At 60.9% G+C, this 14,683-nt stretch overlaps 1 protein-coding gene across 2 annotated transcripts in view; it reads left to right on the top strand.

The window, feature by feature from the left end:
• Positions 1–14,683, top strand: part of LOC105700967 (nuclear hormone receptor E75) — an 81,386-nt gene that overhangs the window by 61,422 nt on the left and 5,281 nt on the right. The window contains exons 2-3 of one of the 2 annotated variants that reach the window (XM_012427319.2): positions 5,467–5,555; positions 11,942–12,086. In XM_012427319.2, the coding sequence (XP_012282742.1) occupies positions 5,467–5,555; positions 11,942–12,086 (234 nt within the window). Of the gene's footprint in view, positions 1–5,466; positions 5,556–11,941; positions 12,087–14,138; positions 14,578–14,683 lie in introns of those variants that run through there. The other variant, XM_012427320.2, reaches the window with a different exon arrangement.

Raw genomic sequence — 14,683 nt, 5'->3', positions numbered from 1 at the left:
ACGCCCAGGGTGCGGACAGCAAACCCGCAAACCGTCGGAACCAGCAGGTTTGGACAATCGTCGCGCAATTATCCATTGCCGCTACGGGTACATGACATAACTGCAATGGCCGCCTTCCGAGAATAGGTTCCCCCGTGTGGTAATTTCATTCTGCCTTGGACGAGGTCTCGAGGGCTCAAAAAATCGGGCCCAAAATGTCGGGCCTTGCGGAGGGACCGCAACCCCGCGACCTCCACCGGTCGTTCGTTAGAAGGAATCGGCCGACACCCCGGGGCAATTAATCGAGAGAGAAAAAAGCGGTCGCCGGGCGACCGGTCGGTCCCAGAATACTCGAGCACTCGCTTATCAGCCAGTCAAGCGAGCACGGGCCTCCTCGCTGCAGCAGGGGATCTGCCAGCAGCGGAGGAGGCCGCGGGGAACGGGTTGCCGTAATCGACTCGCATCTCGCAAGTGGCAATGCGGAGCAGGGCATCCCGGGGCCGCCGGCTAGTGGTACGTGTTCCTCTTCTCCGCGGCCACCTCCATCCTCGTCGGGCCAGTTCTTTCGGCCCCCCCTACCTCCGCCATCGCGAAACCCGCCGAGAAACCGGCAATGCAACTGTACCTCTCCGCTCTACGTCCACCGGGCGTCGGGACGAGCCGCGATCTCGCCTGTGCAGCTGCCCGCCGTCGATGTCTCCGTGCCCGGCGACCCCCTTCGCTGGAGCGAGGTCGGGAGAAATTACTCTTACCATTTTTCTTTCCTCCCGAGGCCTCGCGAGCCGGCGATACAACCTCGCCAGAGGCTTTACGGAAAGACAGTTCAGGTTATCGAAATTTCCCGGATTTCTCCGAGTCACTTCTCTTCAAATAGATTCCCCATAGTCAGATGGAACATAGCCAGGCGCGTCCCGAGACCGTGGCGATCTCGCCTGTGCAGATGCAGGGCATCGAAGTCACCAGCCCGGTGACCCCCTTTCCGGCTCCCCGCCCAACCTGGCGCCAGGGAAATTACTTTTTCCGTTTTTCCTGCGCCCCAGGATCGTAAACACACTTCGTTGAACCGACTCGGATCGCTTCCCAGCTCCCTATACAAACTGACGCTTATTACCGACCGGACTCTGGCACTTTTTTTTTTTTTCTTTACGCGCGCCTCGAAATGCTCGGTTCCGAGGGGCCCCTCCTGGGAAGGGCCTTTCCGTTCGGTCGAGTCATTCGAAATCACCCACACGAGACCGACGACAAGGTGATGTCGGGACAGAACAGAAGAGGGGGTCGGGGAGCCGTGCACCTGGACGCGTCGTTTACGATGCGCCCTGCATCCTCCGGACCGGGCGCTCCGTAATTCCTTTATGTAACGCGTGCCCCCGATCATATCTCCTCTCTGGCGTTCAGACGCATTAATAACCATGAGAGGTCGAGGGTGTATGTACGCTTCTCGACTCTGAGTCAAGTCTGAGCTCCGAAATGGAGCGTGGTCCCACCTGCACCTCCAACCTCCGCCGGTTTCCTAGATCCGCGGCGTCTTCGCCGTGTCTTTTCCGGATTACCTTGTATCCGTTCAATTTCGCGTCACATCGAGACAGTGGAAAATGTAAAGGGCTGGACAAATCTGGAAGAAAGCGGAACGACGGCGGGTCACGCTACACCCTCGGGACCCCAGATGCCTCATCGACCACGGTGTCGTCACGACTTAGCGAAACGGTTTCGCACCATTCGACGCATACGTGCTCTCCGTCTCTCTCCTTTCCTCCGTTCCTCTCGCTCCCTCTCCTCTCGGCTGGTGCAGGTTCAGTGACATCACACACGCAAGTGCGTGACGTGCCTGGCGCACCGTTATGCCCATAGCTAGCCATAGCGCCTGCTGCGGAAGCGCTGGGGCCTCTTCCCGCTCCCTCGGACGATGGTCGTCGCCATCGGCCCATGAGACGCTCTTCTTGGGCCCGGGTCGACCAATCGGTGCGACTCGATGGACACCACGAGGACCCGAATCACCGGGTCGCTGAACCCTGATCCAGCGGTACCAAGGTCTCCGCCATTCCAGCTCCCGCAAACAATGACCGCTTTGTTCCCAAAAGCGACTCGACAAGTGATCCGGACGATTCGCTGGAAGAGCATTGCCATCGGGACCCGGACGGCAACGATGGGCCCGAAAGGCCCGGAGGAACCCATGGACCCTGGGACCGGAAACGCGACCAGTTGGGCAGCCCTCGGGAGATCTCTTCTGGTGGCGTCCTCGAGGATTCGGATCGGCGATCGAGCCCCACCCGGAGGTCGCCCTAAATTCATTAGGATGAATTATTGCGTCGATAATTGGCTGCGACCTCGGGCGCCTCGGGCCGACCCTGAAGACGCTTTCGGGAGGGGAGCTCCTCCGAGAGAGAAAGTTCCGAACGTTTATGGAGTTTATGCCTTTATGGGGCAATAAAGGGAGCACCTAGGAGGGCAATAAAAAAATGACTCGGTACCAGGGCCATATTGGGCCTCATGGGCCCGGAAAGGGTTGCCCCGTGCCTTAAGGGTTGGCCGGCAGGTAGCGCCAGCAGGCGCGGTCCTTCGATTTTTCCGAAAAATATCGAGTTCCACCCTTTCGAGTGTTTATCCTGCCCCGGACTTCCCGTGGGAAAGGACGCGTTCCTATCGAAGGGGACCGATCGCTTCCGGCAATCCGACCGGGAAAGGGCTCGAAAATTCGGCCTGCGCGAGGGTCGGTCCCAATTTTTGGAAATTTCGCCGCAGCTCGCTTTTTCCCCACCGAATGCCTCGCACCCCCACGTCGACCCCGGTGGAGTCGTCGCACCTGCTGGCCTACCAACGTTCCACCGGTGAGGTGCTCGTATCAGCGTTGCGGGCAGCTGCAGGCAGGTGCAAACAGGGCGACTGAAAATTAACGACCTACGCGCAGTTCACCGGTGGTGCCCTCACTCTTTCTCTTTATCTCGAGGTCGTCGAACCTGCCCTTCGAAGCTATTCGCCATTCTCTCCCGCCCTCTCCCACGGCTCACCTGGGGAACGACCACGGGAAGAAATCGCCGAATCTTCCATTTTGAAAATCTAGGGACCATAGGACTAATATTACCAAAAATGGCGCCGCAACCCCCCAAAATAAACCCAATCACCCCCGAAGCAACATCCCCTGCACTTCAAGAATCCCCCAAAAAGTGAAACATAAATACAGAAAGTCGGAAGAAAAATCGTAGCGGCTCGCTCGCCATTAATCACGTCCGAGTGCTCCGCACGCGGTGCGGCGGAAAAATCCGCCGGAGCGCGGAGGCGCCGGCGCCGTCGTCAGGACGGCCGGCGTGCGAGTGAAAGGAGCCCCATCGACCGGTGCTCTGGATCTCCCCGGCGATGGTCTTCGGAACTTTCGTCGAATTTCCAAAAGCATGAAAGAAAAGTTGAAAAAAAAGGAAAAAAAAACAAGGTCCCGGGACATCGCGGGCACCCTCGAAAACGCTATTTCCCCTCCAAAGGCGCCTTGAGAAGCGAGGAGCGGGCAGCGGTGCAATTTCGCACGAGAGAGAGGGACGGAGAAAAGGGAAAGAAAAGGAGCCGTAGCCTCGATCGAGGTATCGGAAGAGGCAGGCTCGAGCGAGAGGGCGCTATCTCTCTCCGCTGGGAGGTACCTCCGCCTCGGAGGGAGCGAGAGGTCCTTGGCTCGTCGTCGAGCTCGCGGGAGAGAGAAAAGGAGAGCGAGAGAGCGCGCGCCGCGCGGATAAGGTCGAGGGACGGAGAGGAGGCGAGCGCGCGGCGCTGGCCTTGGCCGCCGCTCCGGGGTAATTCAGTCAAGGTTTCGGCCGATGAACTTCCTCGGACGGAGGAAGGAGAGGTCCGCTCGGTGGGGCGGTCGGGGAGCCAATGAGAGGTCGCCTCGCCTGGGCGAGCGCGGCCGCGATTGGCCGGACGGCCGGATCGGCGCGTCGCCGGCGCTCGGTTGCCAGTGACCTCCAGCATTGAAAATACGATGAACCCTGCGGGGCCCGGCGGGGCCCCGCGCCCCCCACTCGCCCCTCCGCGGCCGCGGGCCCGGGCCTACTACGCGCTGCGCCGTCTACCTAGTAGCCAGGGCGTAGACATTGTCGGCGGACGGCGGGCCACCTCCCGAGCGCCCCCACCACGGACGACCGGCGGTAAGGGCTGCACGCCAGGCCAGGTAACGCGCTCGCCGGCTCCAAACCCGAGTCAGACCAACGCGAACCTCCCTCGAGCGAAGACTCACTTTCACTCTCCTTCGCTCGCGCCGCGGACGCGCACCCGGGCCACGGGCCCGACTTTGAATCGCGCATGCGCACCGGACGGGCCCCTCGCGAGTGCCGACGGACGACCAGGGTGGACAGTGAGACCGCGATCGATCGATCCCGACGGCTTTTGGGCACATGCGACTGCCCGGTGCGGGGGTGCCAGGTGATCAGTGGACGGTAGACCGGATCGCGCGAGAAGCGGTCATCTCTCACGGAAACCAGGGTTAGACATGATCCTGACCCCCGACAGTAGCGGCCAGGGCCCGGCGACCATCCTCCCGGAGTCGCCGCCCTCTGGGCCCGCGAATAGGGCCCCTGCTGGAGGCAGGGCCACCGGGGTACCCGGTGGATATCGACCTGCCCAGCTGCCCCATTCGGCCCCCAGCATGCCCACCATGGACTCCACCGTCTCCTCCGCGAGACCCGAACCCGAACTCAATATAGGTTGGTTTCGGCATATTTCAAGTTGCGGGCGATACTGGGTAAAAAAGAGGAAAAATGATGGTTCGGTCATGAGCCATCGATTCCATCAATTTCATAGATCTCATGAGTTTCATCGTTTTCGTCGATTTCACGGATTTTATCTATGTTACCTATTTTTACCTATTTTTTTTTACCTATTTCACCAAGTTGTACTGTGAAATTAGGGAGATGTAGATTATCTCGAGAAATCCAGTCTCTTTGATTGGAGTATTGGGAGCTCCAGGTGGAGACGTTTTTGGTGACGACGCTGAACTTTCGCTGGGTGATTTTGCTGCTCGACTTTATCTCGTGTATTCGTTTTGGTGGTTTGGTATCCCCCGCAAGGGGGAGGGGAACCTCGAGGAGAAGATGCCGCGCGCGGCGTGACAGAGTCGAGTGAAAGCGGAAAGTTGTAACAGAGAGGCGATGCTGTAACTCGGCGGCGGAGCCTCGGAGAAAGTGTTCCTCTTTCTCTCCCTCCTTTCTCCGGCGCGAACGCTGCGCTCCTCGCCACGTGGAGAGAGAGAAAGAGAGAGAGAGAAAGCACCGACACGCCGCGGTCGGGGAATCTTCGCGGAGAAAGAGGAGAAAGAAAGGAAATGCCCTGTCTCGAGTGGAGGCGCGAGTTGTGGCTTTCCTCGAGGGTGCCCAACCGCGATTCCGAAGTCGCTAAGTTTCGGCTTGCCGGGATTGTTTTGCCAATTTTTAATAATCTCAGATATTTTCCCCCCGTCTTTGAGTCAACTACTGGATCTTAACTCGGGGTCTTTTCTGTGGTTTTCAGAATTCGACGGGACCACGGTGTTGTGTCGAGTATGCGGCGACAAGGCGTCCGGATTCCATTATGGCGTCCACTCGTGTGAAGGGTGCAAGGTAAGTTTCGATTATTTCAAACTATGCAATTTATGGCTGGGTCACATTGAAAAACAATTTCGTATACCAAAACAGGCACCCTAGGCCCTCCTCGAATTCACATCCCTTCACCTCACGGGGTGGGTTTGCGTGGTACAATGATTTTTGCAAATATCGCCCATATAGAGCGCGGTGAAAATTCCCGGAAATTATAAATATTTTTAATATTTTAAAAGAAACCACCTGCCTCGTATATTAATTCCTTACGGGCCAACAATTGAAAGGTATCCCCTGGTTGCATTAAAAGTCGAGACGAATTAGCGGAATTGAGGAGTCGATAAAAAGTATGGTGGGAAAAGTCGGAGATTAAAATTACGGGAAGTTTCGCAGATTCCGAGGGTTAGGGGGTAGTTTTACGGGGGATTTCGGAAATCCGTGGTTTCGTGGGAAATTTCGACTCGGACAGTCTGAGAGCGCTCGGAGACGAGGTCGAGACGCGGAATGGCGCTCGTCTCGGTCGCGTCACCTCGAAGGTCCATCGCTCGAGGGTCCATTGGCCTTCGCGAGCCGGAAATCGACGAGCCCGAGTCAGCCTTGGACGTTAGCTCGAGGACCACGGGTGTCGGAATCGGTGATGGCTCGCGGCTGTAGGCCGCCAAGGTTTTCCGGGCTCGATGATTTCGGCCTCGCGTTTCGACGACGAGAGGGGCCATCCATGTCGCGCGTTACGGTGGCGGCGCCTAAATAAGCGGGGGTTAAAAATAAGTCCCATAAGTCAGCCACGAGGGCAGACCCTTAAGTCCGTAAATTCTCAAGAAGGGCGCCCGATTACACTTTTACGCCACCATGGTTGGCGTCGTGGAAGGGCAACCGGCGGGTTGGATAATGGGCAAGAAACGGAAGACAAGTGGGACGGGTCCTGCCGGTCGGCGATTAGGTCCCAGGAAACGTGCGGTAACGTCTGGTCCACTCGGTCACAATGGGGTCCTTGGGTTGCGCAAGCCTCGGGAAATGTGGCGAATTCCTCCTCCTGTTCGCGTCTTTATGCCCGCTCCTCCCCTCGTGGTCTCTGGCGAGAAAGGACGGTCCAGCACAGGTAGCAGGGTCCAGAGGAGGCGAGCTCTGGACCCCAAAGTCGGAAGGGCCCATCACGGTCGGGGACTTGGGGGTCCCATCACGGGGAGGGCGGATATCCAGGTACCCGGGAGAAGGGCCCATCTTCCATTTCTCCGAGATGCATCCCTAGGAGATCGGCTCCATTATTTGAAAACTATGCCCTAGGAGGGAGGAAAGGTCTCATCGGTGGGTTTCGGTGGATTTCGGTGGATTTCAATGGGCACCGGTGGGTTCGCGAGCGAGCAGACGGCCTCTCGTCGATTTCTGCCGAACTCGCAATTACGAGAGTTGAAGGCCGTCGAGTCAACGTCCTCGTGGTCTTCGCGAGCGACGGAGGTGAAGGAGGGGAAGGCGCTGCTTTAGGAAGTGGCAGTGGCAGTTTCCCCCACCTCAGCGGTGCCCCCTCCCGGCTCCCCCACTCGGCTGCACTCCCCAGGTAGAGCGACCAGCAGTCGGTCTCCTCGCAGATCGGCTTCGACCACCGGGCGAGACGGGTCTTGAGCCTTCCATGACTCTCCCTCGTATCGATACCTTATCACTGGAGACTTACAAGTTAAGCCCATAAACTGAGCGGGAAGAAATCGGGAATTTCTCCCCAGAAATGAATCTTCGAGAGGTACCACTTTCTCAAAGTCAGACCCCCCGTTGGGTATCCTGGGGACCGATGCCCGCTTTCGCTTTCCCGACCGAGAGATAGAAGACAGCCCTCCGATCAGCTTTTCCGACCGCCAGAAAAGAGGCCGGCCCCCTCGGCGCGGAAACGCATTAGAAAGGGACCATCCTTGCAACAGGTCCAGGGACCGAGGCCCATTTCCCGGAGGGAAAGCCTGACCGGAGACATTAGGAGCTAGCCTTTGTCGCGTCCGAGGAATGTGGGGCCCTTTGTGGCCAGGCTGGGGCCTGGAAAAAAGTAGATCGCCAGCTGGGGACCCGGGCCGTTTCTTGCCAGGGGAACCTAATTTCCTTTGGACTTAGTTCGGACGGCCGAGATCCTGGATATCACCCAACTCCTCCGAAATTCGGAGCGGAGACTAATTCCCGGTTCACGGGTTAAGGAGATATATCAGGGCAGGGCGATCGGTCCCAGGGGCTCCGGGGGATTCCTGGGAATCGGGTGGGCCTCGGTCCGTTGACTAGGTCAGTAACTTACGGGGCCCGTCCCCCTTCGAGGTGTAAAACGAGGCAGGGAGTGACCTAGCCGCTAGCGGTGGAGCTCGTAAGGCACACTCTGGAAGAGGGGACCCACTGTGGAAAGGGAAGAGAACGCGGAAGAGTGTTGGGTATCTTTAAGACTAGGTCGCTCGGTCGCACTACTGTTGTTACTCCGCTGCTCCTCCACCGGTTACGCCTCCACCTTCGTAGGCCGCAACTATGTCGAGTCCATCGGCTCGGCCGCGAGATCCCTCGAGGTCCAGGAGCGATCTCGAATCCCGCGGCCCGATGGCCCACTTCGCGTCCCTCCTTTGTGCGGGAACGCGCGAGGAGTCTCTTCGCCTTAGAGGTCGACGACCCCCCGAGGGCGACTTTTAGACCGGTCGGATCCAAAATGGCGGGACTTTCGGCCGCCTAGGACACCCAGATCGCGCCCGGCGAGTCCACCCTCGAAGGGTCCACCCCGGGCCGAGTTAGCTCGGGGTAGGAGGCGTCACCCCCGGGGGTGCATTAACCCCTTCGGTCGAGGACCCCGAGGCAGGTTGCGTCACGGCGCCCTCCCCACCGCGCGCCGACTTTTGATGTCGTAACGAGTCGTGATCTCGTTTTCATTTGATTGCGCGGGGTATTTCGGTCCTCCCGCGGGGTCACTGACCCCCCCACCTCGGCGGTGCATCTACTTTGGAATCGGGTTAGCCGCTTATTATTGCGGTAGGTGTTGCCCGCGCCATATCCACTCGAAGCTTCCAGATAACGCCGCGACCTGGGCATGCCCGGCATTACCCCACTTTCTGGCGGTTCCCTTCGCGTACCAGAGGTCGCAATTTGGCCTCACCCGGTCGTTCGATTATGCGAGTCCCCCCCTCATCTCCGCTGCATCCAATTTCATGCAAAACCCCGCCACCCGGGAACGTCTTTTCCCGGCCTATGCGGACGCCATCTTGGTTAGGGCGCTCTTTTCTACCAATTTTCCCTAAAAGACTGAAATTCATATTCGACGGCTCGTCACCTCGCAGTCCCTTTTTCAACTATTTTTTCTCTAAAAATGTACGGTCCCATTTTAGGGTAGGTTTTTCTGTGTTAGTTAAATAAGGCCCCCAGGTTCACGACCCAATATCCGCGCCGGGTGCATACGTGCACGGGTGCACGGAACTCGCAGATATCGAACCCCAGGACGAGCAACGAATTCTTCAGGGCCGGGGCTGGCGCGCGGTTAATGCCCCCGAGCGGCGCACTGCCGCTACGGTTTGGCCGCGCGTGCGCGAGCGCGCCTTACGTACGTCACCGTTACTCCGTTTCGCGGCCCCCGCCCCCGCCCCCACCGCCGGAGGCTCCCCGGCCCCCGACCCCGCTGCCGGCTCTCGAGCGCTCTCAGGGAATCGCACGCGGCGCTCCGGTCGTTGGCCTCGCGGCCACGTCGCGTACATCCCGCAGGCCGCACTCTTGCCGCGATCTCGTACAGTCACGGCCGTTGCGAGGCGGGACGGCCAGACCGCTCTAGAAGCATCGACGGGAGGGAGGCGAACCTTAGACCTAGGAAAAGTGGGGTTAGGTTGACCCCCGAAGTCACGTGGGGCCGGCTCGGTCGGGCGCGGAGAGGTTAGGGCAGGACGGTCAGAATCTCAGGTGGGATTTCCTCGCGGGCGGAAGTAGTCCAGATCGCGGAAAATGAGAGCAATCCGCGCGTACCTGTCGGCACAGAGCCGCGGTAGGTCACCCCAGGTGGGGCCCCTCGGGGAGAGGGGTCCGCGAAACCGGGCCCCGAGGTCGGCCGGGGGAGCCGCGGCGCGGAACGGGCGCCGGTCTCTAGCGGAGGTTTCCCTCGGGGATGCGTTTTCGGCCCCCGAGAGGGGAAACGGGAGAGACCTCGAGGGACGTCGACCCGATATACCGACGGAAGTCGAGACCCGCGGACGGCGCATCCGGTGTCGCCGAGGAAGTTGCGGTCGGGCCAGCGGCTCCGGTCCTTCTCCCGGGGCTCCCGGGGGTAGACCCCGGGACCACTTGACCGGGAGGAGATTCCACCGGCGCGACGCGCGCAGGTCGCCGACTCGAGCCGCCGCTCCAGCCCGCGAAGGTGGTCGCCCCCTGACCCGCTTGCGGAATGCACGCTCCGCGAGATCGATGCACCGCTCCGCATCCCCAGCCCCGTCGCCCCGGCGGTCCGTAAGGGGTTCACCCGGGGTTGGGAGCCTCGTTCCCCCTAGACCGCCGTTTCCCCGAGTCGCCCCGGATCCTCCTCCCCGTCGGGCCCTCACCCTCCGACCCCAAAACCTCCGTGACCGAATCTCTTGATCCCTGATACTAACAACTCCCGAAGATGCCCCCACACGTTCTAACCTCAAACACCGGTAGTCCCACCCCAAAACCACGCATTTAACCCCTCTCATAGATCTCATCGATATCACCGATATCCTCGATATCCCCAGCATCCTCATCGCCATCGGCACCGTCATCATCCTCGTCGTCGGCATCGAGATCGGCATCCCGCCCTGTCCCAGTCCGGCACGGTCCCCGAGATAGGACCGACCTATCCCAGGGCGCCGCGGCGCTATCGGGTCGCCGGCGCATGCGCGTTGCCTCGGATGCAACGGTACCTCGCTCTCGCTGCACGGACCTCGGACCGAGTGTTGAGGTAGGCGAGGTCGCGTGCGTGACGTCACGGGCCTCGCTTACCGCTATACGTGAGCTCGTACGTACTTACGTACGTGTCTTGCGGGCCTCCCCCTCCCAGCCACCCTCCCGACTACTCCCGCGGTTCCTCGCGGTTACGTAACCCCCCCATCCCTCCCCGCCCCTCTCAACCCCCCAGTATCCCCGATCGCCCTGTCGCTACCGAGGTCGTTGACCGATAGAAGCGGAGCGCACGCGCGCAGAGTACGTCGCGCGTTAACCACCCGCCCGTAACCTCCCCCTCTCCCCCCTGGGGGGGGGGGATACCAGGAGGGATACCTCCCTCCGAAATAGAAGCGACCGAATCCCGGGATGAGCTCGATCCGGAGGTCCCGGAGGGACCTCGCTCGGTCTTCCCGACTCGAGAGTGTCGATTCACAATTTGGGGGGGGGGGAATAGGGGGGAGGAGGGACATCCTTGAAATAGCGACGGAGGAACGATCCCTGGGGGAGATAAGCCCCGGATCGCAGGGTATCTCGAGGATCGGAAAAAATTGGCGGAAGGGGGAGGATGGGGGGGAGGAGGGGGCGGTTATTCGGTTATTTGGGTATTCGTGGCTTCTCTCCCGCGCGCTCTTTCCTGGGGGGTGGAGGGGTGGTCCGGAGTGGGTGGTTGGGGCGCGATACCCTGGCGGGGGGGGCGCCGTTCGGCGGGTCCAGGGGGAGGGGAAGGAACCCGTTAGTAGAGCGCTCGCGCTTACGGTCTCTAGAGGGAGAGACATACCAGGGTTCGCGCCGCGGGTTAGAGGGAGACCCGCCGATCGGGACGCGACCGGAGGGACGGAGACGGCGACAGGAGAGAGGGGAGGCCGGGGGGTGGGGCGGGGGGCAAGACACACCGGGGACTCTCACTTTCACGCGGTGAACTGCGGGTGAACGTCCGGGAATTGGGTCAGAAGGCCCCCCACCTCGCGGGCCACCAAAGGCAACGTGCCGAGGCTCCTATGCTCTCCGTCCTAGAGAGAGCCAGTCCACATCCACGCTCCGTTACAAACGGTCGCACTCGCCGACTCCCGTTTATCCGAGTGGCTCGCCGCGCGCTGCGCTCGATAGAGAGGGACGCCGCGACGCCGAGTGCCACCGAGTACGCGCGCTAGGGATTACGAGAGATCGGCCGCCCCTCGCGCGAGAGGACCCCCCGCGCACCTGGCCTGGAGCCCGCCACCTGGTTACCTTTTCTTCGTTTTTATCGCGAACTCGTAACCTGGTGATAGGACGGGGTATAGGGGAGGACTGAGGTTTTTTGGGAGGTGATAACGGCGGGATTGTTTCCGCGCTACGCCAAGGGTGACGTTGACCCAGGTCGCGCTGCCTACCGGATCATCCACCATTCGGTCCGGTCCTTTTTAATGGGGTGCCTGTGCGAATGTGACCTAGCCACCCCGAGATCGGGGAATGACTGCCCCTCGGGCTCGTCCTCGGACAGCGAAGGTCAGACTGACGAGGGTTTCGCCGGTGATTCGCAGGGCTTCTTCCGGAGGAGCATCCAGCAGAAGATCCAGTACAGGCCCTGCACCAAGAACCAGCAGTGCAGCATTCTGCGCATCAATCGAAACCGCTGCCAGTACTGCCGGCTCAAGAAGTGCATCGCCGTTGGAATGAGTCGCGACGGTGAGTAATGAGATATTTCGAGGTTCCCTAGACTAAGTCCTGGTGCCTAGGAAGGGACCTCCTCGCCCAGCGGACGAAGCCCTACCCTGGGCGATGTGGTCCCTCGGATACCTTAACGATACCGCTCGCCGTTTTCGAAGATCCTCGGGAACGTGAGGAAGTCGATGACCCCTGGGGATGAATCACGGGTTCGGTTTTCCTCCTACGCCATCTTGAATTTCGTTTGGCGACGTTTCTCATTTTTCGTAGGCAATGTTGAGGTCCATTGTGGGGGTACCGGGGTCCTGATCGGCTGGGGGAAATCGCGGCTCGGGGTGGACCTGATCCTGGGGCCCAGGGCGATGGGAAAACCCGCGCCAATTTGGGTTGTCGGGGCAATGACCATTTACGCAACTCGGGCGTAGCGCACCGACTCGCGGGCCGCCACTGCGCCCAGCGCTCGCGAGCGCGAGTACCATGGCGCAACCACGGCGAAAGTGCTCGAGCTCTCGACGTTCGAGAAAGTAGCGCTCGATTATCCCTCCCCCCCGATCGGCGGGTAACGCGTTCGTTGCACCCCGAGCCGGACGCCAGGACCCTCGGGTTGCGGCTCAACCCCGGCCGGGCCGCCCCCGACACCCACCGCCTCCCTGGGTCGACGACCGCGCGAACCCCCACGGGCCAACCTCGTCCTCGAGGTGGAAGTCCCTGCTGGTGGGGCCGCGGGAAATAGCGACGGTCGATATAGGTCCAACCCGATGCACCCCAAATATAATCTTATCACCCTAGAGCTCCCCTCACCGATGAGAATTTCAGCGAACGTCCCCCAGTCAGACAGAGTCCCGGAATTCGACTTTAATTAGGTCGATAACAGGGGGTTTGGATTTATTAAATTCCAGATAAACTATCAGTCGATCGTCGAGGGTGGTTCGAATTTGGGAGGTATATTTTGAGGTTCGATTTCACGGTGGATATCGGTTGAGAGTACATTTTCGGAAGAGGGGCGAGAGGGAGAGGGAACGCGTAGAGAGCGAGCGGAGCCCTTCCGATATCGCGAGGCCGCGGCCGGGGTCAATAGTCGGCCGTTGCTCAACCCGCGAGTGGCTCCCTCCGTAGAGCGAGTACCGCTACGCGCCGCTACGTCCTCCCCACTTCGCGTCCCGGAGCGCCCCGCCAGCGCCTCGTTTCCCTCACCGCGCGGAGTCGCGGCGCTCGATCGCTCCGGTTCAGCGCGCTCCGCGGGTCCCCCCACGCGGGGGCACGTCGCCCCCCACCAGCGCGGCGCGCTGCCGCTTCCCCGCCGCGGGCCGCGCTGCCCCACGCGCTGGTCAGCGCGCCGTCGCGCCGGCCAGTGGCGCTCCGCTCTCCGCGGAGACCTCGCGAACCTCGCGCTTCCCCCACTCCTGCCTCCCCGTTCCCGCCGCCGCGCGCACCTGGCCGCGCGCACGTTCGGGGGGGTAAGACGAGGCGCGGCGCCCCGAGCGCTACAGTCGCTGCCCGGACGCGGCGCGCGACGCGTCGAGCGCTCGCCGGATGACTAAGGAAACTTCTACCAGAAAATGAATCTTCGTATCGCGTATCCTCTTCCCCATAAAAAAAAATATATATATAAAAAATATAAAAAAGAGAATGAATTACAGGAAACAGATTCCAGAGTACGGGGAAATGAGAAATTGCCAAGGAGGTTAAAAGGGAGTCTCGGGATAAATTCACCGTACGACTACGTCGCGAGAGATTTGATTTAGACGCGGAGCAGCGAGGAGGGCGCTCCCGCGCGGCGCGGGTCTAGAGAAGGTGGACGCGTATAGCGCGCGGCGGAGGGGGCGTCGGGGGGGTGGGGGGCGCCTATATGGGTCGTCGGCGTACGCCTCGGCGCGGCCGGCGCTGAAACCAAGTTCAAGGCCAAAGGCTCCGGCAAAGGCCACGAACGCTCGCCGGTGGAGGGGATCGTTGACGGCGCGGCGCGTGGAGAGGGGGCCCGGGGGCCGGGGTCCGGGGGCAGGAGGCGCCGCTGGAGGTGGGAAGGGGCTGTTGAACGCGACTCGCGGAACGTCACTCAGTCGGCGGTGATGCTGTCTCGCGTCCGCACGCTGCTCCCTCCCGTCGTTCCTAACCGAGGGCAGTCGCGAACGCGCTCTCTTGTCCGTCATCTGTCGGCGTGTTGTCGGGGGGCGCGCGCCAGTGCGCACGCGCCACCGCGGAGTGGCTCGCGCGCACTAGCTCCGAGCCAGCCGAGCCGGTACCGGCTAACAGTGACCGGTAGTGGTTGCCCGACCCCACGTGGCGCGACCGCCCTCTCTAGGGGCACCTCGCGAGGGCATCCTCGGTCGATCTTCCCGGAGTCCCCGAGACACCTGCGAGACTGAGACCCATTCGGTGCCTAGGTGTATATCGGGACTTTGAGACACACTACGACTCGAGGGGGGATTCTCGCTCCTGCCCGAAGTCATGGGAGACGAGCTACCGATTCTTAAGGGAATCCTCAATGGAGTCGTCAATTATCACAATGCACGTAGGTGTCAACCTGGTCAGGATTTTTGGATTCGTCGTGCAGCGGGGTTGTCCCTATTCCTGAAATCGAGATTCTCGTTGGCTCACTTCGGACCCGGTGGATCTTC

This window comes from Orussus abietinus, unplaced genomic scaffold (assembly GCF_000612105.2).
Source record: "Orussus abietinus isolate OABI.00-Male unplaced genomic scaffold, Oabi_2.0 scaffold9, whole genome shotgun sequence".
In the NCBI taxonomy this organism is placed as follows: Eukaryota; Metazoa; Arthropoda; class Insecta; order Hymenoptera; family Orussidae; genus Orussus; species Orussus abietinus.
This window is presented reverse-complemented; position numbering and strand designations above follow the sequence as displayed.